The sequence below is a fragment of the Marmota marmota genome, unplaced genomic scaffold (genome assembly GCF_001458135.2).
Source record: "Marmota marmota marmota unplaced genomic scaffold, marMar, whole genome shotgun sequence".
Taxonomy (NCBI): Eukaryota; Metazoa; Chordata; class Mammalia; order Rodentia; family Sciuridae; genus Marmota; species Marmota marmota.
The window spans coordinates 9,844,218-9,870,729 of record NW_026000169.1 but is presented as its reverse complement, the minus strand read 5'-3'; the positions used below and the strand labels follow the sequence as shown (position 1 = coordinate 9,870,729).

Sequence of the window (26,512 nt, the reverse complement as noted above, 5' to 3'; positions counted from 1 at the left end):
AAGATTCCTATTCTAAATTATCTTACATCTATAAGTTATAGTTTTTCATTATAATACTCCAAAGATAATCCTGTTCTTCCTGTACAAGTGAAATACTCCTACTTAGGAGCTTTTAAATTTTGAATACTTATTATGGAGGGTTTGGATCAATAAGATACAGTTTCTGTACAGATAAAAGGGGGAAAAAAAGAAAAAGGTTTTAAAAAAAAAAAATTAATGTGAGTCACTGTCCACACCAGAGATAGGTTTTTAAAAAAAATAATATAAGTCACTATCTACGCCAGGGATCACAAACTTGAAAGCTTAGAGGAGCTTGGAGTTAAAATGGACACATGAACCGAGATGGCTGTAAGAACAATTTCTAAGCTGCTTATATTGAGAAAATGTATAACAATTGCATAGTTATCCTCTCTTTTAAACTTTGAGAAGGTATAAAACAGATTCCTGAATTATAAGCACTGATATTTCCCAAATAAAAGTGTTTTTGAACTGTGCTGATATACTAACTTTATAAAGAAGTATGTTGATCATATTCAAACAGAAAAATAGAATTATGACAAAAAAAGAAAAAAGGCCAGAGCAAATGTAAGATTTCACATAAAAACAAATGCCTTTTGTAAATATAACTGTATTTAACATAATTTTAAATTTGTATAAATAATGGGTCTGGCGAATGTCACTCAGTAATAGAGTGCTTGCCTAACACGTATAAGGCCTTGGGTTCAATTCCCAGCATAACCAAAACAAAAAGCCAATTCTAGAATAATAAGGGAGAATGATCAAAGTATCTTCCAGTTATCAAAACTGAATATATACTGTTATAATAAACATAAGATTATAAAATGTTGGTGAGAATCATCACTGCAATGTAACTGCAAATATTATATTCTTGAATTCTCCAAATATTCCACAAAAGGTTTTAGTGTTAACTAAATCACTTCACTAAACTGCAGAAGGGGAAATCAAAACTTGTTTTAAAATTTCTTTTCTAGGAATCATGAATAAGAAGGTGAAAACCACCACCATGATAAAAATACTTGCAGCAATGTAAATAAATAAATAGAGCCATGAAAAATTCTCATTTCTAAAAATAACACAGGAAAAAAAGATGAATAGAAATAAGCCAAAACAAAATGTTTTAGCTGCTTTTATTATGGGTGATAGACAAGTGACTTTTTTCCTTTTATTTTTAAATTCTTTATAATAAACTTTACTTTTTAAAGGGAAGTGTTATTTTTAAAAATAGTAAGATGAATTTTCTAAACAAAAGTATAAATAAATAAGAGCCTAAATACAATGATTCAAGAGATAACCAACCATAATCCTTCAAAGAAAGTCAGGATACAAGATTTACCAAGTTGCGCAACTGAGCCAACAGTTTTCGTATGTAATTTTTTAAACTGCAGCTGTTGATTGCTTTAGCTCTTTAAACACTAATTCTTGTAGAGCTCATATCAACTGTTACATGCCAATAAAAATACACAGCCCAGTCCTGCCACTTACTTTTGCCACATAAATAAAAGCTTCAATTTCAATTTTCAAAATTATATTTAGAATTTGGCAAATATAATTAAAATGGCAGGTAAAAACATGCCTGCTTGTAAAGTAAATACAAATTAATTAAAACATAGATCACTTTAACAAAAGTTAAATTCTGTTTCAGTATGAAAATTTTAGCAATGACTTTTTGTAGTAGCATTAATTCATTAACACTAGCCTTTATTTTTAAACGCTATGTTGAGTTTATAAATAATGAAATTTAAAAAATAAGAAAATGAAGCTAACAAGATACAGATGAGGCTGTTACCAGGCTCCGTGCATGTGAACAAGTGATGCGATAAACCTCCAGTCAGTGCGTTTAAGAAGCACGGGGTGCGCCGCCACATGGCAGCAACAATGGCATACCTAATCTGTAGCAGATGAAGAAAATTTGGCAAACTCACATTTTACAAGACACAAAGCTTAAAAGGAAAGAAATTAAAAAAAAAATCTGCATTAACTATTCTTTTTCAAGTTATTACAAACAAAGTGGAACTCAACCTTAAATTTAATCTTCTGCAACAAAGTAAAATTAGAGGCCTACTGCCTTATTTAGGGTGCCAGAAAAATCAAATTACAGAATTGGAAAATGCTGTCTTATCAACAGAAAACATTTGGGTTTTTTTCTTCTTATAAATTTAGCGTTTGATTTCCACAATTTTCCATTATATAAAGGTACATTCATATCACTATTTATAATTAACTAACTTATATGGTGATCTTAATTCCTAAGACATGAATTTTTAATTGAAGCTCCAAGGGTTAAAAAGACAATGAGATTACTCCCTAAACTTTCATACAAAATTTTATGTGGATGTGTATTTCCTAAGGGGGGCAGGAATTCTCAATTTTCCAGATTCTCAAGGGATCTATGACCTCTAAAAATGTAAAGAACCACTAGTTTAAGGCCTAGCACTAGTTTTTATTTATCTTTTGCAATTAGCACAATGACAAACACATAATGGGTAAAGCATGTTATTTACAGATAAATCTATAATTTGAATTTGCAAAAGTTACATTTTGTCTTTTATTACTGTAATCTTGCACATCTTCACTACAATAGTATATTCCATACACTGGGCTAAACTATCCAAATCTTAGTATATTAAAATAGTCTTTCAATTTTCTAAGTACTTTAAAGCCAAATGAATAACTAATTCCCTAGGCTACATAATTACCACATGACACATTTGTCTGGATTGCTCTATCTTACTGTTAAAAATTTAAGTGAATAAAAATGAAAGATAAAACTGTCAATAAGAAAACTGAAAATCCTTTCAAATGACTACTTGTTCTGCTCTCTTAGGCAGGAGGAAGGAGAACAGTAACCTGTCAGACCAATGTTAACAAAATGTTTTTTCTCTCATGCAGAAAAAGACAGGGAGTATTTTGGTCTGGGAAATTTTCCCTTCATCCCTCATGCTGGTGGTCCAATAAGTACTCTGTATACGCCTTCAACACAGCACTCATCATTTTAAATGTTAAGCATCTCTTCAGTGATGTGACTCCTTCACTATATGATACGAACTCCTGGAGGGACAATAAGGTCCCTTTCATTTTTCACCAAGTAATCCACAGAATAATTCCCAGCATACAGGAGTAATCAAATGCTAGTGGAATAAATGGATGTTTTGCACAGAATGCTGACACATAATAAGAACACGTTTCAGATGGGGCAGGCAAAAAAAATAAGCACAAAAACGGGGGAAAGTGTGGTATTTCTAATATTTTTTTTAATAAGTATATGACTGAAGACAGTGGGCCTTAATGCATGAGTTTAAAAACAAAAACCACCAAAAACAAAAAAAGTTTTTAAATCAATTTACACTTATTATTTGACTTAGGGATATTTTACTTTCTGTTAACTAGTGGTCCAGGAAAAAAAAAAAAAAAAACACAGGTTTAAGATTATCCTTCATTATTGTGTGAGGAACCTTCTCAAATTATAGAAATATTAGGTGTCTGAGTCACAGGGGTGTACATATTTTTCAAAATTCATTGAATAATATGCTCAAGATTTTCCTTTTCTTAAGGTCCAGGATCTCACCACACTGCCTAGGCTGGCATCAACTCCAAGGCTCAAGTCAAAAAATTCTCTTGCCTCAGGCTTCCAAGTGGCTGGAACTACTGGCATGTACTATCATGTCAAGTTTTGTAAAATTAAGTTTTGAATATTACACTATATGGAAATATTGAGCTTTAATTAATGTTATGCATGCTGACATGCTTAGGCATGAAAATCACTGATGTCTATGACACTTTGAAATATATATTTTAAAAAATAAAGCTGCGCATAGTGGCATATGCCTATAATCCCAGGGACTCCAAAAGCTGAGATAGGAGGAACACAAATTCAAGGTCAATCTGGACAACTTAGTGAGATCCTGTCTCAAAAGAAAAAAATAAAAAGAGCTGTGGATATAGCTCAGTGGTACATCACCCTTGGGTTAAAGCTTCAGTACTGCAAAATAAATTAATTAATTAAAATGTAAAAATAAGATGAACTTAAGCACCAATAGATGAAATGATATGATAAAGTACAAACTTGTCAACAAATTTTAGAATATAGGTGGCAGGTATGGGGGTGAGCACTGTACAATGTTTTTAACTTTCCTTGTACTTGAAAATTTTCACAAAATGTTTAAGAAAAAAAATAGATACGTATGTGCACTTTTTTTTGTAGTTGGACACAATATCTTTATTATTAATACTTATTATTATGTGGTGCTGAGAATTGAACCCAGGGCCTCACATGTGCTAGACAAGTGCTCTACCGCTGAGCCACAACCCCAGCCCTGTATGTTCATTTCTTAGAAATACATGTATGTATTTGTCTTTGTAGACATTTGTATCAAATACTGTATGCATGTATTTTATTCTGAGTGAGGACAGTTACCTATGTCTAAGAATAAATTTGTTTTATACACAAATATATACATATGATTATGTACAGATTTCTACTTGTTCCATCTATTAATATATTTATATTTTCCTATAACATGAAAATATTTCTCTAACAAGGCTAGCTTTGCTGAGGGGGCCAAACAGGTTCTCAGGCTAGAATGATCCTCAGAAACATCTGCAAACCTTGTACCAGGGCTGATTTGTGTTTACCTAAACTTTAAAATAAAACAAAAGGAAAAATTTCTTATAAATCAATTAAACAACAATAACAATAGATGAGATTTAGAGCCAATAAAATGACTAAGAATGGCAATAGCCATTTACTATTTATATTTTGTAAAACTCTAAACAAAATCCTGGTTTACTCTATAATTCCAAGAAAAAAACTTTCCTTCTCTTTCACCTATTTGTATTTCTTTAAAGAGCAATAAATCAGCTTCTTCTTAGTTTGCTGACAGAGAAAACAGTGATTGCCATTACTAAAACTTAAGTTTAATATCAGATAATTATATGAGCTTTCTGAAGAAATGAGAAAAGGGAGAAATTTAAAATAGCCACCAAAAGTCAAACAAAAAAAACTGTCTAACAAAGAGCATCAATGCATGAGAAAGCAATACAAAGGCTTCAGTAATTATGTATGACAAGTCAATAGTTAAAAGTTATTCACTGAAATTAAAATATTCAATTTGAAGATGACAGTCAACAATAAGCAATATTCCAATTTGTTCACTTAGCATAAAGTCTATTAAAACAATAATTGAGTAATTTAAAAAGTGACTGTCCAGTCTTATTTTACTGCACTGTGACAAGAACCACTGCTTTTTGTTTTCTTATTTATTTCAAATTCTATCATAATCATTAAGTGTTCTTTTCCTATCTTTTTGGGCAAGGAATGGGCCACTGTTTATCAACCACCTAATTCCTAGCACTGACTTTTCAAAAATCTTGAGAGCTATCATCCATTTTAGAAATTAAGCTCAGTCTTCTCACATATTCTTCAATCCTATCAGCTGACATGGTGAGAACAAACAGAGGCATCATTTCCTGTAACATTTGCACGTGAAAAGGTCAAACTGCATGATGCTTACAGTCTTTGAATGCACTGTGTAAGAATGTTACCTATACACTTTTAAATTTTAAATTAATCATCCTAATTATAGTTAAGAAAGAATAGAAATAGGGATGGAGCTATAGCTCAGTGGCAGAGCAACTTGCCTGGTATGTGTGAGGCACTGGGTTCAATTCTTAGCACCACAAATAAACAAATAAAATGAAGACATTCTGTCCATCTACAACTACAAAAATTTTTTTAAAGCATAGGAACATATATACTCCCATCTACACACTTTTTAAAATTTTTAAATTAATCACCCTAGTTACAGTTAAGATAGAAAAAACTGCACAAAGATAAAACAAGTTATCATCTCACACCTATAAGCCATAAATCTACTAATCACAGTGAGTAGTAAATTAGTGAATTTCACTTTGTCATAACCAGACACATTTTATAAAATGCATACTGTATAGATAATATACGAGTTAGCATATTGTTTATGTATATATAGTGCCTATGACTATGTTCATGCTATAACATAGAGTTGAATATATTTAATGGAGACCACAGTATGATTACAAAGCCTAAAAGACATATTAACTCCTTAAGGGAAAAAATCGCAACTGAGAGCTGCTAAGTGCTTGGTCTGTCTTATATATTTTATGTGCATTAAATCTAAAATTTTATCAGTAACCATCTTAAGTCACATTATCTCTAAATTAAAAATAAAGCAAACACAAATTCTATACTATGAATAGTAAAAGAACTGCCTGGGAAGCTGTTAAACATGCAGATTTTTAAGCCTACCTATAGAAGCTCTTGTTCAGTTTGCCTTGGATGGGACCCAGAAATCTGCACTTTTGCCAAATACCCCAGGAGATTCTGAAGTAAATAGTCAAAAATCAAATCTAAATACTTCTAAAAGGATAAAACAATTGGTCTATATACCATTTACTTCAAGTGACTGAAATATTCTTTTTCCAAAATCTATAACTTTTCTTGGTTGTAACTAAGCTTGAATACATCCTTTATTGGAGATTTTTCTAGTTAAAACAGAAAATCTGAACTATTATGGTTTAAAAATACATACAGAGGGGCTGGGGTTGTGGCTCAGTGGTAAAGCATTCGCCTAGCATTCCTGAGGCTCTGGGTTCAATTCTCAGCACCATATAAAAAAATAAAGTAAAATAAAAATATTATGTCCACCTAAAATTAAAAAATAAATATTAAAAAAAAAAATACACACAGAGCCAGGCATGGTTGCCCATGCACTGAGGAGACTAAGGCAAGAGGATCACAAGCTCCAGGCTATCCTCAGCAACTCAGAAAGACCCTATCTCAGAATAAAAAAGAACTGAGAGTATATAGGTCAGTGGTAGAGCACACTTGGGTTCAATTCACAGTACTGTAGAAATAAAAAATACACACAGATAGAGATAAAGATATAGATATAGGGGACACAGACTTTCAAGATGGTCCTGTAAAAATTTTTAAGTCTGTCTAAAATTTGCACTTCTGAGAGAAATTGTCTCAAACATTTTATGGAGAAATACTGAACTTGATGTCATCTAAGGACAGCCCCTTGGCTTTCATCTTTTGTGTTTGGGGAGATAACAATGTTGCAGAGGCTCAAACTCAGGGCCTTAGCCATCCATCTAGGCAAGTGCTCTACCACTGAGCTCTCATCCATTACTTTTTTATCTATTTGAATCTCACAAGGTAGGTAATAAAATAGTAAGGCCTTCAGGTCAAATCACACGAATGAGGTAAAGAGAAAAACAAATCAAATATGTCTGTGAATATAATATACAATTTAATTAAGAATTCTATGTGGAAATTATCTCAATCTCAAAAGATTCAAGTTGGCTCCTTAGGTAACCAGTTAAAAAGGTAAATAGCTTTGCAGTCCACATCTGTAGGTTTCTTTTTTTTTTTTAAGTTGTTGATGGACCTTTATTTATTTGTATATGGTGCAGAGAATTGAACCCAGTACCTCATGCATGCTAGGCAAGCACGCTACCACTGAGCCACAACCCCAGCCCCATCACATCTGTAGTTTTAATAAACCTTTCTGAGATTATTGCCATAACTAAATTATCTATGCTACAATCACTTATGTGAATTAAACTTACTTAATTGTACATTAAGCTTACTTAATTTATAGAATATGAGGCATGGTATCTTCTACTTACAACTAAAGACTCAAATAAATAATATGGTTATATTACCTCAAAATCATGAGCTCCTAATTTGAAATCTATTATTAAAGACTTGAATAAAATTCTTACCATAGTTTCTTGATATTTTAACTCAGCATTCAAATTATATTTTCTTTCTCAAAATCCATGTCCCATTGTCCTATTCATAGGACAGCTATGAAAACTTAAACCGAGCAATTTTGTAAGTGTCCTATAAGATTCTGTAGAAGTTTTTTAATGTCGTGTATATAACATGATGGGACATAGAGTATGCTTATATATCAATTAATTATATATGAACTGACTGTATTTTTCAAATGGATGCCACGAGGTCCAAATTAGCTTCCAAACAACATTATAAAACTGACTGCTAATGGGGGGAAAAAATACCACCTTTCCAAAACTAGCACACAAACATAACCACAAAGAAGAAACAAATGGTACAACATGGACTTCTGAAAAAGGGTGAGCTCTAATAATATGAATCAAAATAGTTACATTTGTGGAGCTGTAAAATTTATTCTGTGTAGCAGAGAAAAATCAAGACACAAAATGATGATTCATTTAACTCTTTGTTTTTAAAAAAAAAAAATAAAAGACAACCTTGACCTCTTAAAAAACCAATTGAAGCATGAAGATTTTATTTGAAAATACAGGAATTTTCCATATAACTGAATAGTTTAGATATAGGCAACTGTTAAAATTAAAATACCTAAGGCAAAGTAATCTGATTTTTTTGGTCCCTTATTTTTTGTTTTATAAACAAGTTTGTTCTATGAAATGAATATGCAAAAGAAACTCATAAAAACAAAAATATGAAAGGTGAAAATTATATTCCAAAGGAAATAATAGATCGTCTTTGATTAACTTGCAGTTAAAAATAAAGCTGAGTGTCCACTTCAAATGTAAGATGAGTCCCTCACTTGAAATTCTGTTATAAGGTGTTATTAGGTCTTGAACTGAACTTAAAAGCTAATACATTGCTTTAATGCATAACTAATGCTTTTTTCTCACAAAAGGCATTGAGATTTGGTTACTAATAAATAATGTAATACATATATACTATGATAATCATATGTAATAATACAACAACTCATTAATGGACACTGTCACATACCCAATGTTTTAGGATGTACTGAAGTTTAAAATAAAAAAGGATACCACATAAAAATTTTAAGATGCTTCAAGATAAAGATGTAGGCTCATTATGTTTTCAAAAGACATACTCTATAATCCATGATATCAAACATTGGACTGGAGTTGTAGCTCAGTGGTTGAGTGCTTGCCTCACATGCATGAGGCACTGAGTTCGATCCTCAGCATCACATTAAAAAAAATATATTGTGTCCATCTACAACTAAAAAAATTTTTTTTAAACATAACAAGCATAATATAAACACGTTCTTTAAAATATGTGCTTACATCTACCATCTCTGACAGTGTTGCTTTGGTTGGTTTTCACATTGAAGCCATCTATTAATATTAATAACCCTTATATTACAATAGTCTAAACTTATAATATGATAAAAAGGGTCATAGTAATAATTCAACATGATTTTGACCATGTTAATGAGAATTCTTTGGCTTTAGTATATTCACAACAGCACACTTTGGATTAAAAATATGGTCTTCCATCTAAAATATCTTTAAAAACCAGTTTCCTATGAAAAGCAATAGCTTCATAATTTCAATATACTTTTAATTAATATTAATTCTTTAAACAAAATTGTATTTTTAACTTTCAATTTAGTATTTGAAGGGCATCTATTATTTAGCAACCAAACCTCAATCCACTTTACCCAATGATATAATACAATCAAATGTTTCTTAGATATGAAAACAGAGAAAATTCGAACACAGCAAGATATGAACACTCACAAAAAACATTCCACCAAAAAGTATCAATTTCTAACTCAAAAAATGTTAAAAGCTATTACCAAAGCTTCTTGATTATTACTTTAGTAGATATAAATTTGGGCAAATTCAAATAACATTTTCTCCCTTTCTGGCTCTCTCCTTAGCATCAAAATGTCTAACTAATCAGCATAAGAAACAGGTAGTAGAAAACCTACACCACACTTGTTTCTAATACTGCTGTCTTTAACAATACTGTGGGAAATTTTCTGTAAATATGAAAACAAAGCAGTACAACGTCAATTTGTTGATTTTCTACAACCCTCATTACAAGCAGGTATAATTTAAAAATCATAAAACCTCAAACAGGTTTCAGAATTATATGTGAAAACAGTATTTAATCATTATACACGTAAAAATCCAAAAGGAACCATAAACTGTTTCTTACCAACCAATTTTTAAAAATATTTTACCATGACTTTATAACCTAAAAGAAATTCTTTACAGGCTTTGTGAATGTTTTTAATCCTTACATTTGAATTGCATTTATTGTTATTAATACAAAGAACCATTAAGAACATAGAGGCAGTCAATTTTACTTACTGCTAATATCAAATACCTACCTTGTTTCTCATTGTAGATTATATTCTTACACAATAGGTCATTATGGCAAAGCACAACAGGAGAGCCCAGGTTGGAAAGAATTTCCTTCATCCAAGTCATCTCTTCCTTAAGAATCTGAGAGCTTGGGATATCACTTAGGAACCTTTTAGTTTTAAAAGAAGAGTTATACTTTGTTTATCTTAATGACATTTTTTTCAAGTTTAAGGATTAATATCTATTTTAAGTAAGTTATTTCCATTTAATTAGACATGCTCCTGAATTAATAGATCAATGTATTCCAAAAGCTGAAATACAGAAGATCTTTATAATAAACTAAATATGCATAAAAAGAAACAAAGCCAAAGTTAAAATGTAGGGCAGAGTTGGGCAAGGTAACACACACCTGTAATCCCAGCTACTTGGGAGGCTGAGGCAGGAGGATCACAAGTTCCAGGCCAGCCTCAGCAACTTAACAAGACCCTGTCTCAAAATAAAAAAATAAAATAAAAAGCTGGGGATGTTGTTCAGAGCACCCTTTCTATCCCTAGTACCACACACAAAAAAAAAAAGTTGGGCAGAAAAATAAGATTTATAATTACAAAATTGGAGGAAAGAGTAACATAAATAGCTAACTGTTAACATTTACTAAATATTATTCTAAATATTCTGCATTTATCTCCATTTTATGAATAAAAAAAATACAAAGAATTTAATAAAAAGTTTTAAGAATATTAAAGTTATAAAAACTATTTAAAAATTAAAAATATCTACTTTAAGTTATGAAGAGTGAATGCAATATAAAGCAGGTAAAGTTCCAGAAAAATCAATGGGATTATTGTGTACCATTAATAATTCAAGAAATATAAGTACATTCATATTATATAATTATGTGAACAACAAACTCACGAGAAAATGTCTTAAAATTGTGAGAGTAGAAAGGGCAGGGCAGCATGAGGAGAGAAACTTAGAAACTGTGGCTTTTCATTCTATACTCTTTGATACTAATTATTATGCTACATTTGTATTAATTTGATAAAAATGAAATGACAAAAATGGGCTACTAAATTCCTCAACAGTATCATCAGATGATGACTGCTGTTGATTTACTCTTTTCCTTCTTAATATTTGTCAAGTTCTCTTGATTCTTCTCTATAATCTCTCAAATTATTCCTTAGTTTTCCATTTTACAATATAACTTTTTTACATGACTGAACTGTATGTATTTTCCCCACTACTGCACTGTTCTCTATAAATAACTTCTAAAAGTAATTCTTACAAGTTCCTTTCAAAATGGAATGACTATTCCAGAATTTAAAAAAAAAAAAAGTATGGAGTTGAATGGAAATAACAGGGTTCAAAGGATTATAAAGATTATCAACAAGCTGATTATAATCATTCACAAACAAAAGGGAATTTTAATTGTTTTTGTTCTAGTTGTGTATTTTCTATTGAAGCAGAGTGTTTTCTCTCTCTTATTTACCACGGTACACCACTGGCTTTTCCAAAGTTTCACTAACCATACAGACTTTAAAGTATAACTTAGAGAGTCTAGGAAATATAAGCTCAAAACCAACCTGAAGGGCTAGGTATATAGCGCAGAGTCACAGAGCTCACCTAGGATTCCATCCTATTCTCAGTACCACATGCAAAAAAAGACCTAAATAATCCCCTTTGAATAATAATAATAGTTTTAATTTGGCACTTATGAAGCCAGGCATTGTTTTAATTAAGCACTTTATCTAAAACTATTTTTATTTCCATTTTATAGAAGAGGAAATGAGTTAAGATAATTTACCCAATGTTACACAGCAGAAATGCCTACTGGCAGAACTAGGATATGATCTCAATCTGGATCCAAGTCTTAGGCTCTTAATCTACATAATACTGTACTCTTTCAACTCTGCATTATCTTTAAAAATTAAAAAACTCTTGGTTCATCATCATCATTTACCTCTCTCCTTCGCACTCTGCTAAGGGATATACCATTAAGCTACATACATCCCCAGAACATTTCATTTTTCTTATTTAGAGCTAGGGTCTCACCAAGTTGCCCAGACTAGCCTGGAACTTGTGATCCTCCTATCTCAGCCTCCCAAAAGTAGCTGGAACAGGCATACACCACCATGCTTGGCCACCTCATTATTTTAAAATGGCTTCCCCAAAAATCTTTCAATAAAATGGCTATTTCAAGAAGGAATTGTCTATTTTTATGCTGTGGCTTCCATAATATCAACATACTACACATACTTCCAAAAGTTTGCCTATTCTAGCTTGAGGAATATAATATCCCTATGAAATTCCAACATTGACAAACCACTTACAAATACAAACACATACAGTTCTGTCCCTCAGTATCTGCAGGGGATTGGTTCCAGGATACCAAAATTCACAGATGCTCAACTCAAGTCCCTTACCTAGGCACATACTCTCCTATGTTTAAATCATCTCTAGATTACTAATAATACATAATAAGGTAAATGATATATAGCTATTATACTGTATTGTGTAGGGAACTATGACAAAAAAAATGTATCTTAGTACAGAAGTAATTTTTTTCAAGTATTTTTGATGTGTAGTTGGTTGAATCTGTGGGTACAGAGCCTATAGAAACAGAGGGCCAACCACACAGAGCAGATCAAATTAAACTTTGAAATAATTAAACTTGAGGACAATTTTTCCCTAATAAACTATAAAAACAAAAAGAAACAATGTGGGAGGCCAGCTAGCACATGACCACATCTTATCTCCCCTTCTGGTTGGTGTGGCATTGTCGTAGGTCACTCTGTGATCTGGTTGCCTAGGTAACCCAGACGATAGCCACAATTTTTAGGGTGCAAGCCACTGTGTCTTCCTGCATGGGCATGTCTTCCCACATTCCCATGGGTGGAGCTATGCTCACCTGTTCTTTTGTAATATTACCCCTTGCCCTGTTTAGGATAGAATGTTCCATGGAAATGTCCTTTGTATGTTCCCTTCTCTTACTGTGCCCTTGGGTGTGGCCTACCTAGATGTCAGTCAACCTGCTGACAGCAGATGACATGATGCTGAACTCAGCCCCTTGAAACCTGACCCCTTGCCTCATTTGAGTAGCTTCTCCTCAATAAAAGGGGTCAGCATGTGCTCTTTCTTTCTTTCTTTCTGGGGACCCTTAAGGTCAGAGAAGCCGACACAGCATCCCCAAAGAAAAAGGTATTTCTGTCTCTTGTGTGGTTATTTTGTGCAGCCCAGTTAGCCCAGTTCCCCTGGAGTGACCCCCTGAGTGTTTTAGTCAGGTTGCCAGAGCAACCTGGCAAATAGAGTCCCTAGGTGGGCGAAAAGTCTGAGTGTTTATGTCGCCGGGAACGCAACATACAAGGAAAAAAATTTTAAAGTCCTGCTTGCCTATATGTTCTTAAAAAACAAAGACTTTCTAAACACAAATATACAGCCTTCACATGTTTTAGATATAAAGAACATAATAAAAATTTCTAATTTTATCAGTAATAACCATACTATATAAAAATACATTCATATTATTTAGATTCTAAATACTGATATATAATTTTTTTAATGAAGAAATCAAGGAAATACTGTAGTCAGTTGCAACCTGGGAAGTCAGTCTTACAAAAGCTGTGTAAGACTCCAACAAATGAATGTTAATATTCATTATCTGGCATTTAAGTTATCACAGTAAACTAAGACAACCCAAACTTATCCATGTTCCAATATTACCATACTGTCCCAAAGTAGATCTGTCTTTTCTCAAAACAACTTTGAACTAAAAAGAATTTTTTTAAAAAAGCCTCTATGGAAAATTCATAATAGGCAAAAATGTATGCATTCATAGTGATCTTTATAATTATTTCTAAATATGTGCTCAATATTTGTTTCTTGCCCCTTTGTGTACCCTCCCCCTTCGGTGGGCAGGATCTTCAGGGGGATAGAGAGGTAGTTACTTTTGTAGTGTCATTTGAAAGTCAAAGAATCAAGCTTTTTTAAACTTCAACGCAGAGATAAACAAAATCAAATTTTAATACATAGAAACACTGTAATTACTACCTTTTAGTCCCTATTATAGAGCAAAGCGATGAAAACAATTGCAAATATGAAAGTAGTTTTACCTTTTATTAATGTCTTCATCTGCAAATCCTGTGGGAATGAGAGAGAAATATTTTCCCATCTTGAGCCACAAATTAGATTTTGGGATCCAGCCATTATGTGCATGGATAGCATGGATTTTAGCAAGCTGGCGCGCTATCAGCCTATTTAAAATAAAACAGCATAAAAGAAAAAAATTAGCATCATAAAGTTTATATCTATTGCCATAGATATCACTTAACTAACCTTTAGTCAGGCTTCTCAAATGTCTCCTAGGTATTTCCATGCATTTCCTTATAAAATCCAGTTTTAGCAGACAAACCCTGCTAAGTCAGATACCCTCAATATCTACCACTGATGAGGTTTTTTTTTATCCTCTATCATCAGCTACGTGATGTCTGATTACCCTGGACTACCTTCAGTGAACTGTGTTGGGCTAGTTTAGCCAGAATGCCCCTTGCTCTTGATGTAACCTCAGCAATTTTTGATCCACCGACCTCACCCATCCTGCTCACTTGGCTACGAATTTCTACTAGCCTATCCTATATTTGGAGTTGAGCCCAATCTCTTTTCCCAAACTACTGTAAAATCCCACTGCTGTGGTCCCTATACCTACTGTGATGGTAAAATCAACTTTATCACACTTAATAAGTATCACAGAATAATTTTGTTAAGTTATGGTGCCACGGCTCAAGAGAGGGTCAGATTCATCATTTGACCTCTCAAGCAGGACCCTAAGTGACTTTGAAGCATTTGTCTTCACTTCTGACCAACTAATGGGCAATCCACTGGTGGAATCAGACTCCTAAACTACTGCTCTAGACAAACATCCATTGAAGCTAGCAGGAACAGATCCTGGTTCTTTAGATTTTCAATATACATTATGAAACTGGGCTTGAATCCCAGGCTTCATTTTCTTCTTCCTGGGTCTCCTTCCAGACTGGAGATTACTCCATGACTTCCTAAACTGTAAGTCCCTTCCTGGCTGTGAGGCCTCCCTGCGGGCTATGGGATCATGCTTCACCCACATGAACTTCTCTGATACCCCTCTTATTGAACCCTTGCTAACTAAATACTCCATCAACTCTGTCCACCTCTTTCTTATTTGCATAGTATTGCTGAGGAATTTTATATTACTTGCAGAATTTCTGGTTTTACTGGTCCAGGGTACAGTCAGGGCATCGACCCAAGATATTTAAAAGCTTCCCAAATGACTTTAAAGTAATCACTCACTAACCTGTGATCTAATAGCATAATTTTATAAGATTTTTATACTATCATAAACACTATTGTTCTAATCTACCTAGTTTTTAGTAATAAGAATCCTGACTTTCCTTAGAAGTTCCCATTTCCCTCATTTTTTGAGTTCAAATGGTTCTTATAGAGCTTACTGAAATAATTGTATCCCATTTGCACTACTAAATTTAGGAGTAAACATATAACCAAGACTTGCCCAGAACATTTCATCGCATAGGCCACAGTGACTACCCAACCTAAGCCAAAGAGAATTGATCCTGCATTCATTAATGCTATTCAGAATATAGAAAGAAATCTATTTTTATGTCAGTCTCATATGTGCATAGGAAGCAATGCACAACTGAACTTACAGTACTAAAGCACCAGGTAACTTGACAAAAAAGGCAGGTGGTAATAAAATCAAAACAAAGGAAAATATGACTACATATGTGCATACACATACACACACACATTTTAAGCTGTAATAACTGGTTTGAAAACTTGAAAGAGGGGGAAACAGGCGACTTAAAGAAACAAACAATCTGCATTACATAAAACTCAAGCAACCTCTGCCAACAAAATCTAAGGTCACAGAACTATTTAGTGAACAAGTGAGACAGATAATTCAGGAGATGGGTGACAGATCAGAAAAGGTCTTTAAATCCAACAAATTTTATTTACTATGCTTTTTAAAAGCAAATGAGTAATACTGTTATTTTTCATTGTTTTACCCCCCCGCCCAGGGGATATAGAAAACCCTGACTCGCAAACTGTAAAACATGATTTTAGAAGGAGTCCACTTGCTCATCTAGAGTGACTAGAATAACAATTCTAGTGTAAATACCTCAAAAAGGGATAAAATAGTATGGCCACAACTTCAAAAGTCCTTACATGTGAATGGAATCTATTAAGTATGAATAGCCACTAATAGAAAATATCAATTAATTTTCAGTGCCTTGACTTTTCTGGCAGAAGGCTGGCTAACTAGGGCTGAGCCAGAATTTGAACTGATAATCTGACACAAAAGCCAAGTCCTTTCCAATATAGAATATACCTATAACAGTGCACAAAATTAGTTGGAGTTACATTGAGCCATTGTATTTGCGACCTGAACTTAAGCAAATAATTTATTTTCCCTGATTCCTTATAAGAAAAACAAAAGAGTTGGCCCAATTATATAGTTTTTAAGTTCTCCTTCAGATTTAATAGCACATGTTCCTTAGTACCAAGAAAAAACAACTACATAAAAATCTAATTTACAATAATTAAAAAAATATTTTAAAGGGGGGGCGGCAGGTGGCTGTGGCTGTGGCTCAGTGGCAGTACACTTGCCTGGCACATGTGAGGCACTGGGTTTGATTCTCAGCACCACATATAAATAAATAAAGGTCTATCGACAACTAAAATATTTTCCAAAAAATCTAATTTAAACTTTTATATTCAATAATGACATGAACTTCACATTCAAAATTATATACAATACATCCCACAGGCTAACATCCCATTTCACATCAATTTCCTCAGTTACAGTAATATAAAGAATAAATGCCTATAAACTATAGAGGCAAAATTTTTCAAATAGGTGATTGTGTAAAAAAAAATTCTCAAATACAGTTACTCCTCAAAATAAATTTCAAAAATTATGGCTGGAATTCTGACATTTAGTGTTATATAACACCTTAAAAACATTTTTTGAATAAGGTGATACATGCCTAATCTAACAGAAAAGACTTATATTATCTGTGATCCTCATAATATAGCATAATTAATTTTTGCAAAAATAGACATCAAAATTTAACAACTAGTGTTCAATATCTTCTGTAAATATCAACATTTGCCCTAATTATAAATGCATTTTAAAAATAAAATTAATTACATAACATGCAAAGTTAATATTAAATAATATCATGTGTAATGTGATTAGGTAAAAATGTATCAGCATGTTATTTGATATGCTAGGCAATATTTTACTATAAATTCAGAATAGAATAGCAGCAATAATATAACAGTAATAATAGTAACTTAATATTATTAATATTAAATGATAGTAATAGTAATCATTATTATCACTGTTACTATTACTATATAATCTCTAATAATACATATACCATAATACTGTTACTATGTTAATCTCTAATAATACTAGATTGTTATTTTTACTATTACTCTAACACTATGACTAAGTTATACTTCAAGAAGCAAAGACCATGTCTTATTATTCTACTTATTCTAACACTCAGCATTTAGAAGATACTTAACATAATATCTTATGAATTAGAGCCAGTTATTCTGGCAACAGACTCTGCACAGTGCACTGAGAAATTTACCGTAAGACCAAGGGATTCTTCCACTATCAGATTCATCATAAGGTTGATTAAAACTTATTTTGAGGGGCTGGGGCTGGGGCTCAGCAGTAGCACACTTGCCTGGCATGTGTGAGGCACTGGGTTCTATGCTCAGCACCGCATATAAATAAATAAAATAAAGGTCTATTAACAACTTATAAAAAAAAACTTATTTTGAATTTTCTGTTATCTCTGGTAATATAATTTCCTTACAGTCGTATAGGAAAACTAGTATTTTCCTATACAAAATCATCATTCATTTGAAATACTGCTTATTTCTTATGTAAGAAAGCCACTTCTAGTTTCAGTTTTTTCTCAAAGTCTAGAATTTAAGTCAATTTCTACAGATTTCAGAACTACTAGTCTTTTTATCTTTTGTATAGCAAAATTAACAAAGTGTTTTAGTACTTTTAGGCTACTATAACAAAAACATCATTAAGACTGAGTGTCTTAAACAATAACACAAATAGTCAGGCACCTTAGCAGATGCCTGTAATCCCAGCAGCTCAAGAAGCTGAGGCAGGAGGATCACAAGTTCAAAGCCAGCCTCAGCAACTTAGTGAGGCCCAAGTAACTCAGTGAGACCTGTTTCTAAATAAAATATTTTTAAAAGGACTGGGGATGTGGCTCAGTGGTTAAATGTCCCTGAGTTCAAACCCCAATACCAAAAAAAAAAAAAGAGAGAGAGAAATTTCTTTCTCATGGATCTAGAAGTTGGGAAGTACAAGATCCAGGTACTAGTAGATTCCACCATGTCTGGTAAGGGTTTTTGCCACTTTACTGCTGCACCTTTACATGGTCAAAGAAATGAACAAGCTTCCTCAGGCCTCTTTTAATAAGGGCAATAATTTCATTCAGGAAGGTTTCTCTTCCATGACTGATTACCCCTAAAAGGTAAGGAAGATCATGAGTTTGAAGCCAACCACAGCAACTTGGCAAGGTCCTAAGCAACTTAGTGAGTCTGTGTCTCTAAAGTAAAATATTTTTTAAAAAGAGTTGGGGATATGGCTCAGTGGTTAAACACGCTGGGTTTAACCTCTGGTAACTCTTAATACTATTGCTTTGGGAATGAGGCTTCAACAAAAACATTTTTGAGTAGAAACATTCAGACCATAACAGAAATGAAGGCAACTTATTTACAATAAATCCCCATATGTAAATAACAATTATAGGATCTGGAGATGTAGCTCAATGGTTACAGCACCTATCTAGCATGTATGTGTGTGGCCCTCAGTTAAATCCCCAGAACTGCAAAAAAAAAAAATTAATTTTTAAACCACACAACTGAGTCCAATTAAACCATATTACCTACATATTTAAAACTAGGCTTTGGTAAGAGATTTTAAAAATTAAGTATGTCCTAATTCTAAGCACCAAACTCATTAAAATTTCTGGCAAACTGAGCTTAAGAAAAACATGCAATTTGTTAGGAAAGCTTCCTTTACAAAAATTAATAGTTTTTACTAATAAACAAAATTCAGCAAAGCTGCAGGATACAAATCAACATGCAAAAATCAGTTGCATTTTTATCCTAACAATGAACAAAAAGAAATCCCATTTGCAATAGCATCATAAAGAATAAAATACAAGGCTTTTACACCAAAAACAACAAAATGTTGCTTTAAAAAATTTAGTACATAAATTAATGAAAACACATTCTATGTTTATGGATTGCAAAACAATACTGCTAAAACAACACAACCTAACCCAAAGAGATCTACAGATTCAATGCAATCTCTATCAAAATCCCAAAGATTATCTTTGCAGAAACAGAAAAATCTATCCTAAAGTTCACATGAACTCAAGGTTCCCTGATTAGCTAAGATCACATTGAAAAAGAAGCATAAAGTTGGAAATAGTACAATTTGTACTTTCAAAAATGTTTTACAAGGCTGGGGTTGTGGCTCAGCAGTAGAGTGCTGGCCTAGCACATGTGAGGCCCTGGGTTTGAACCTCAGCACCACATAAAAATAAATAAATAAAGGTACTATGTCCAACTACAACTAAAAAAATAAATATTTTTTAAAAATGTATTACAGAGCTACAGTAATCAAAACAGTATGGTACTCGCACAACTACAGACATGTAGACAAACAGAATAGAATAGAGAACCCAGAAATAAACTCACACATATCCAATCAAAACGATACTCAACAAAGGTACTAGGGACCATTGGAGAAAGGATAATAAATGGGAAAAATAAATATCTACATGCAAAAAAAAAGAAAACTGAATCCATTCCTTACACTACATATAAAAATTAACTCAAGTACAAAGATCTAAATATAAGCCTAAAACTATAAAAAATCAAAAACATGAGGGAAAAAACTTATTTATATATGACACCAAAAGCACAGGCCACAAAATTAAAATTGGTAAATTGGATTATACCAAAATTAAAAACTGTGCAAAGGACAACATCAAAAGAATGAACAAGCAACCCACAGAATAAGAGAAAATATTTGCAAATGACATATAGAAAATCTCTGACTTTCAACAATACTTTCACACAGTGTGAAAGTGATACACATTCAGCATAAACCATACTTCAAATTTTGACCTAGTCCCAGGATAGCAATATGCAATAGGATACTCTCATGCAATGCTGGGCAGCAGCAGCAAACAGATCCCTGTTGGCCACATAATCACTAAAGATGAACAATCAATATTCCACCCTGAGCTGTGTTTGTTGACCTACAGTGTTCACTAGGGTGGGTATGTTAAAGAATTTACAACTAATAATATTGTTTCAGCTTAATAATTAATTCATCAGGAATAATTAACTTCTTGTAAGTCTAGAAGAATCTGTATTTGACAAGGGATAATTATTCACAATATATTATAAACCCCAACTCAACAAAAAGAAACAATCCAGCCAGGCGTGGTGGCACACACCTGTAATCCCAGCAGCTCAGGAGGCTGAGACAGGAGGATCAAAAGTTCAAATCCAGCCTCAGCAATCTCAAGGTACTAAGCAACTCAGTGAGACCCTGTCTCTAAAATACAAAATAGGTCTGGGGATGTGGCTAAGTGGTTGAGTGCCTCTGAGTTCAATCCCCATTAACCCCCACCAAAAAAGGAAACAAAAAATTATAATTGGATGGTAACAGACATTTATCCAAAGAATAAACATAAGGCCACTAAGTATATGAATATGTGTTCAACATCACTAATCATTAGGGAAATGCAAATACAAAGAACAATATGATGCCATCTCACACTCATCAGGATGGCTGTGATCAACAAAAAAACAAAAGGAAGAGAACAGAAAACAACTATTGGCAAGAATGTGGAGAAAATGGAACGCTTGTACACAATTAATGAGAACATAAAATGGTGCAGCTACATGAAAACCAGTAAGATGCCTCCTCAAAAAATTAAATAGAATGACCACATGATCTAGCAATTTTAATTACAGGTATGTATTTTTAAAAAAACTTTTAAAAAGTAGGGCTTCAAAACTATAACTGCACACCTCTGTTCACAGAAGTATTATTCACATTAGTTAAAAAAAATGGAAATAATCCAAGTGTCCATTCATGTATGAATGAGTAAACAAAATGTAGCATATAATATAATGGAATATTTTTAATATTTTTAAGCCCTAAAAAAGAAAGGAAAAGTTGAGCTAGAGATATAAAATCAGTGGTAGAGTTTATGCTTAGCATGCACAAGACCCTGGGTTGAATCCCCAGTCTAAAAATAAATAAATAAATAAATAAATAATTTTTTAAAAAGGAAATTCTGACATGCTACCACATAGATGAGCCTTGAGGACATCATGCTAAGTGAAATAAGACAGCCACAAAAATACAAATACTGTATGATTCCACTTACATGAGGTACCTACAGTAGTCAAATTCATAGAGATATGAAGTAGATGATGATTGTCAGGGTCTAGAGGAAAGGGGGAATAGGGAGTTGTTATTTAATGGATATAGAAATTCAGACTTGCAGAATGAAAAGATTCCTGGAAATTAGCTGCACAATAATGTGAATGTAATACAACTGAGTTGTATACTTCAAAAACGGTTAAGATGATAAATTCTGTTATGTGTATTTACCACAATTTATATTTTTTTAATAAAATAAAATGTTTATAAAAAAGAAACAGCTCTTGGGCTGGGGTTTATAGCTCAGTGGTAGAGCACTTGTCTGGCAAATGTGAGGCACTGGGTTCGACCCTCAGCATCATGTAAAAATAAATAAATAAAATAAAGGTATTGTGTCCATCTACAACCAAAAATTTTTTTTTTAAAAAGATAATAGTTCTTTTAAAAAATCTGACTAAGGCACTTTATTTTCTATTAGCAAATTTTATAAACAGCTGGGTGCAGAGGCACACACCTGTAATCCCATCTATTTTAGAAGCTAAGACAGAAGGATCCCAAGTTCGAGGGCAGGCTGGGCAACTTAGCAAGACAATGTTTCAAAAAAAAAAAAAAAGGGGGGCCATCTCAGTGGTAGAGGAACTCTGGGTTCAATATCCAATACTGGGAAAATAAAGGTATAGACAATAAGAAAGAAAAATATGGGGCTGGAGTTGTTGCTCAGTAGTTAGAGCACCTGCCTAGCACATGTGAGGCCCTGAGTTCAATTCTCAGCACCATATTAAAAATAAACAAATAAAATAAAAGTATTGTGTCCATCTACAACTAAAAAAATGTTAACAGAAAAAGAACTGATATGATAAAAAGAACTGGAGAGGTAAAATTTTCTAAAAAAGAAGAACTGAAAAGTACTTTTATGAAAAAGAAAAAAAATACTTTTATGTCTTAATTAATATGTTTCCTTTAATGTTCCTCCCCTCACCCCCATTACCAGGGATTTAATGCAGGGTTTCACATATGATAGGCAAACACTTGTGTATTGAGCTATACCCCCAGCCCTTATTTCCTACTTTTTATAATAAAATACAAAATATTAGAAAAATCCAAATCCAACAAAGCATAAAAAGAATCACAAATCATGCAAGGTAGAACATCCCAGATATGCAAGACTGGTTCAATATGTGGAAATCAAATGATATTATCCATCACATCAACAGGCTAAAGGAAAAAAAAAAAAAAAAAATCACATGAACATCACCTATTGAGAAATGCAGGAAAAAAATATTTCACAAAATCCAAAATCCATTTATCAAAAATTCTTCAGTAAACAGATATGAAAGGAGAACTTCCTCAAGTTGATAAAGAATACATATTAAAAAAAAAAAAAAAACCCTAATGGTAGAATGATAAAGAATATCTACACACTACTACTTAATGATGAGGAAACAAAACTTTCCTACTAAGGAATAATGCAAGCACATTCTTACCACTCCTTCTTAACTCTGTACTAGAAGTTCTAGCCAATGTAATTAAACACAATGCATACATATAATATTGAATGTGAAGAAATAAAACTGTTTTACTTTGCAAATAATATGATTACCTATGAAGAAATTGTTTGATGAAAAAACTCCTAAAATAAGGAATTATAGCAAGGATAGAGGTTCATACACAAAAGTCAACCACTTTCCAGATTAAGGATGTGGCTCGGTGGTATAGTGCTTGCCTAGCAAGCACAGGGACATGAGTTTGATTCAGATTACAAAAAGGAAAAAAAAGTCACTTTCTATATGCCAGTATCACTTTCTATATGCCAGTAATAAGTGGAACATGAAAATAAAACAGAATTATCTTTTAAAGTTGCACCAAAAATGAAAAACTTGGATATAAATCAAACAAAATACAAGATTTTTGTACTATGAACTATAATGAAAGAAATCAAATAACTAAATAAATGGAGAGATAATCCATGTGCATGGATAAGACTCAATACTTCCAACTTGATCTACAGATTCAAAAGAACTCAAATAAAAAACCCAGCAAGTTATTTTGTACATACCAAACGACTCTGAAAGTTTATACGGAGAGAAAAAGACCCAGAATAGGTAACACAATGTTGAAGGACAAAAAACAAAGTTGGAGAAATGACACTTCCTGACTTTAAAGATAAGATACTGTAGACTTTGCAAAAGGATAAGCAGATAAGGGACAAAACAGCTCAGAAACAGACCCACACAAATAAAATTAACTGATCTTTGACAAAGGAGCAAAAGTGATGCAATGAAAAAAATATGGTTTTTTCAACAAATGGTGCTAAACAACTAGATATTCAGAAGCAGAAAATGAATCAACATACACCTCATGCCCTCTATAAAAATTATCTCAAAAAAGGATTTAAGGAACTAAATATAAAATTTAAAGCTAAAAAACTCTTAGGGTAAAAAACACAGAAGAAAATTAGCAGAACTTCAGATTTATTGATGACATTTTAGATACATCAAAGACAAAATCCACAAAAGAATTGATAAACAGGACTCAGTAAAATTAAAACTTTGTTTTGTGAAAGATACTGCCAAGAGAATAAAAAGACAAACAGAGAGAAAATATTTGTTTGGCTTTTTTTGCTAGGAGGGGTAGGCACATTGTTTTGCAGTGTTGGGGATGGAACCCATGCCTTGCAGTGCTAGACAGCACTCTTCCAACTGAGCTAAATTCAGCCATAGGAGAAAATATTAGTAAAACACATGCAATAAAGGATTATTATCAAAAATATACAAATAACTCAAAACTCAGCAATAAAGAACTTTTCATAATCTTTTTAAATAAACTCAAATAGAAAAAAACAGAATTTATATGATTATCCTTTGGAATACTTAGATGGAATGGTTCCAGGAACCCTTGAACCTCCAGATTATTCAATTCAGTTTTTCTGGATGTTCAATTAAGTCCCTCATATAGAAAATGATGTAGTTATTCGTACATACGATCATACAGAATCACAAACATCATATACAATCCTAGCTTATACTTTAAATTCTCTCTAGATTACTTATAATACCTAAAAAAACAATGTGAATAGCATATAGACAGTTGTTATGCTTTTTGTTTAGGGAATAATGGCCAATTTTACATGCAACCCACAATGTGACAGTTCCATGACAGTACCTCTAGCATGCTTTCTAATAAATCTGCAACAATTAATTTCAAACTACATTTCTTCCTTTACATCTGTCACTGGGTGCTTTTAATTAAACTTCAGTAAAGATTCCCCAAAAACAGGCAAATTTTTGAGAAATACTGAAAAGTAATTTGGGAAAATTCCTAAATGCTTTTTAATTTTAAAAATTTTCTGAAAATCTCAGCAATACTTGTTACAAAAACGTTCAAATGAAACAGATCATGATAAATCTCCATTAATGAAATTACTAATTAAGCACTAGCTTAGTACAATTGCTAACTTGGTCTAACTAGTTATCTTTACTAATAACATTCTCTCACCTCCTCTATGTTCTGTCCCTGTTCTTTAAAATCCAGTTCAAATGACCTTAGTAAACCATTTCCTAATTTCCCACATATACACAGTAAATTACTTGTACTTTTTTTGAAATTCTTTTCTGCTGTTCTTTGTATAATACATAGATTATTCGTTCCTGTGAGGTTACTGTCTGTCACAGACGGTAAATTACTCAGACAGTGGGGAGTAATTTCTTTTTCCTGCCCCAGACTAGGTCAAACATATTCCAATGCCTTTTACATTATCCAAGCAGACAATCTTAATCATAAGTATATAACTACGCTCTAATGAGCCACAGAGTACTGTGGACTTTGAGTCAAAGCTCAATCAATCAGTCTAAAATGCAGCCAACAAATTGGACTAACAACCAAGTTTCCTAAAAGTCCAAGACTATATTCAAGCCCTAAAGCTCATAACAAGAGATCAAAATGTGACATAACTAACTCCAAATTGGTAATAACCTATTAATAAGTCATGTTTCCTTTTATCATAAATATACAAAATTCATTTTTTTAAAGGAAAAAAAGCTAAACAATCACATAACAAATGTGCATCTCTATCTCTAACCTTTTCTTTGGGGCCTTGTAACCATGGTTTGTTCACTTATATATTTGATATTTTAAAAAAGTTCATCGTATGCCTAGCATATACAAGGCTCTTATTTCCATCCCCAACACAAAAAATAAAAAAAAGTTTATCATAATACAGACTTGTTTTTGTTTTATTTAAGATGGGGTCTCACTACGTTGCCCAGGAAGGCCTCCTATGTGCAATTCCCTCTTCCCTGGTCTCTCAAAGCATCTAGAACTACAGATGCATACCACACACCTGGTAACTTTAGTGTTCTTGACAAAAACTACAGTCAACCCTCTGTATTCACAAGCCTGCATCCACAGATTTAGCCCATCACAAATCAAACATATTCAGAAATAATTCCAGAAAGTTCCCAAAACAAAAACTAATTTACTATGTGCCAAGCACTATAATGAATCCACACATATAAAATATGTAGAATTACCCTGCTGTTACATTCCAAAATTCCATAGATCTTCCTCACTTTCTCTCCAGTTCTCTGAGCAGTAGTTGCTTAGTATCTTGTTTACATATTATATAGCAAGGCCTATGATGATTACACACCTGTACTAAACATGCAGACTTTTTTTAATCATTATTCCATGATTTTGTCAATAAATCATAACAACTATTTATATAGCAATAGTATATTACTATATAATATTACTAACACTGTATTAGATATTATAAATAATTTAGAGAATATTTGAAATATATGGAAAAATATGTGTAGATTATAATTTTATATAAAAGACTTACTTGAGCATTCAGATTTTGTTATTGGG

General features: G+C 32.6%; 1 protein-coding gene across 1 annotated transcript in view; it reads right to left on the bottom strand.

The window, feature by feature from the left end:
- The window catches only part of Etnk1 (ethanolamine kinase 1), a 61,622-nt gene that overhangs the window by 13,404 nt on the left and 21,706 nt on the right, over nucleotides 1-26,512 (bottom strand). Inside the window, exons 3-4 of the mRNA XM_015498235.2 lie at nucleotides 14,253-14,393; nucleotides 10,173-10,315 (exon numbers count right to left, since the gene is read on the bottom strand). Coding sequence (XP_015353721.1) covers nucleotides 10,173-10,315; nucleotides 14,253-14,393 — 284 coding nt within the window. The remainder of the gene's footprint in view (nucleotides 1-10,172; nucleotides 10,316-14,252; nucleotides 14,394-26,512) is intronic.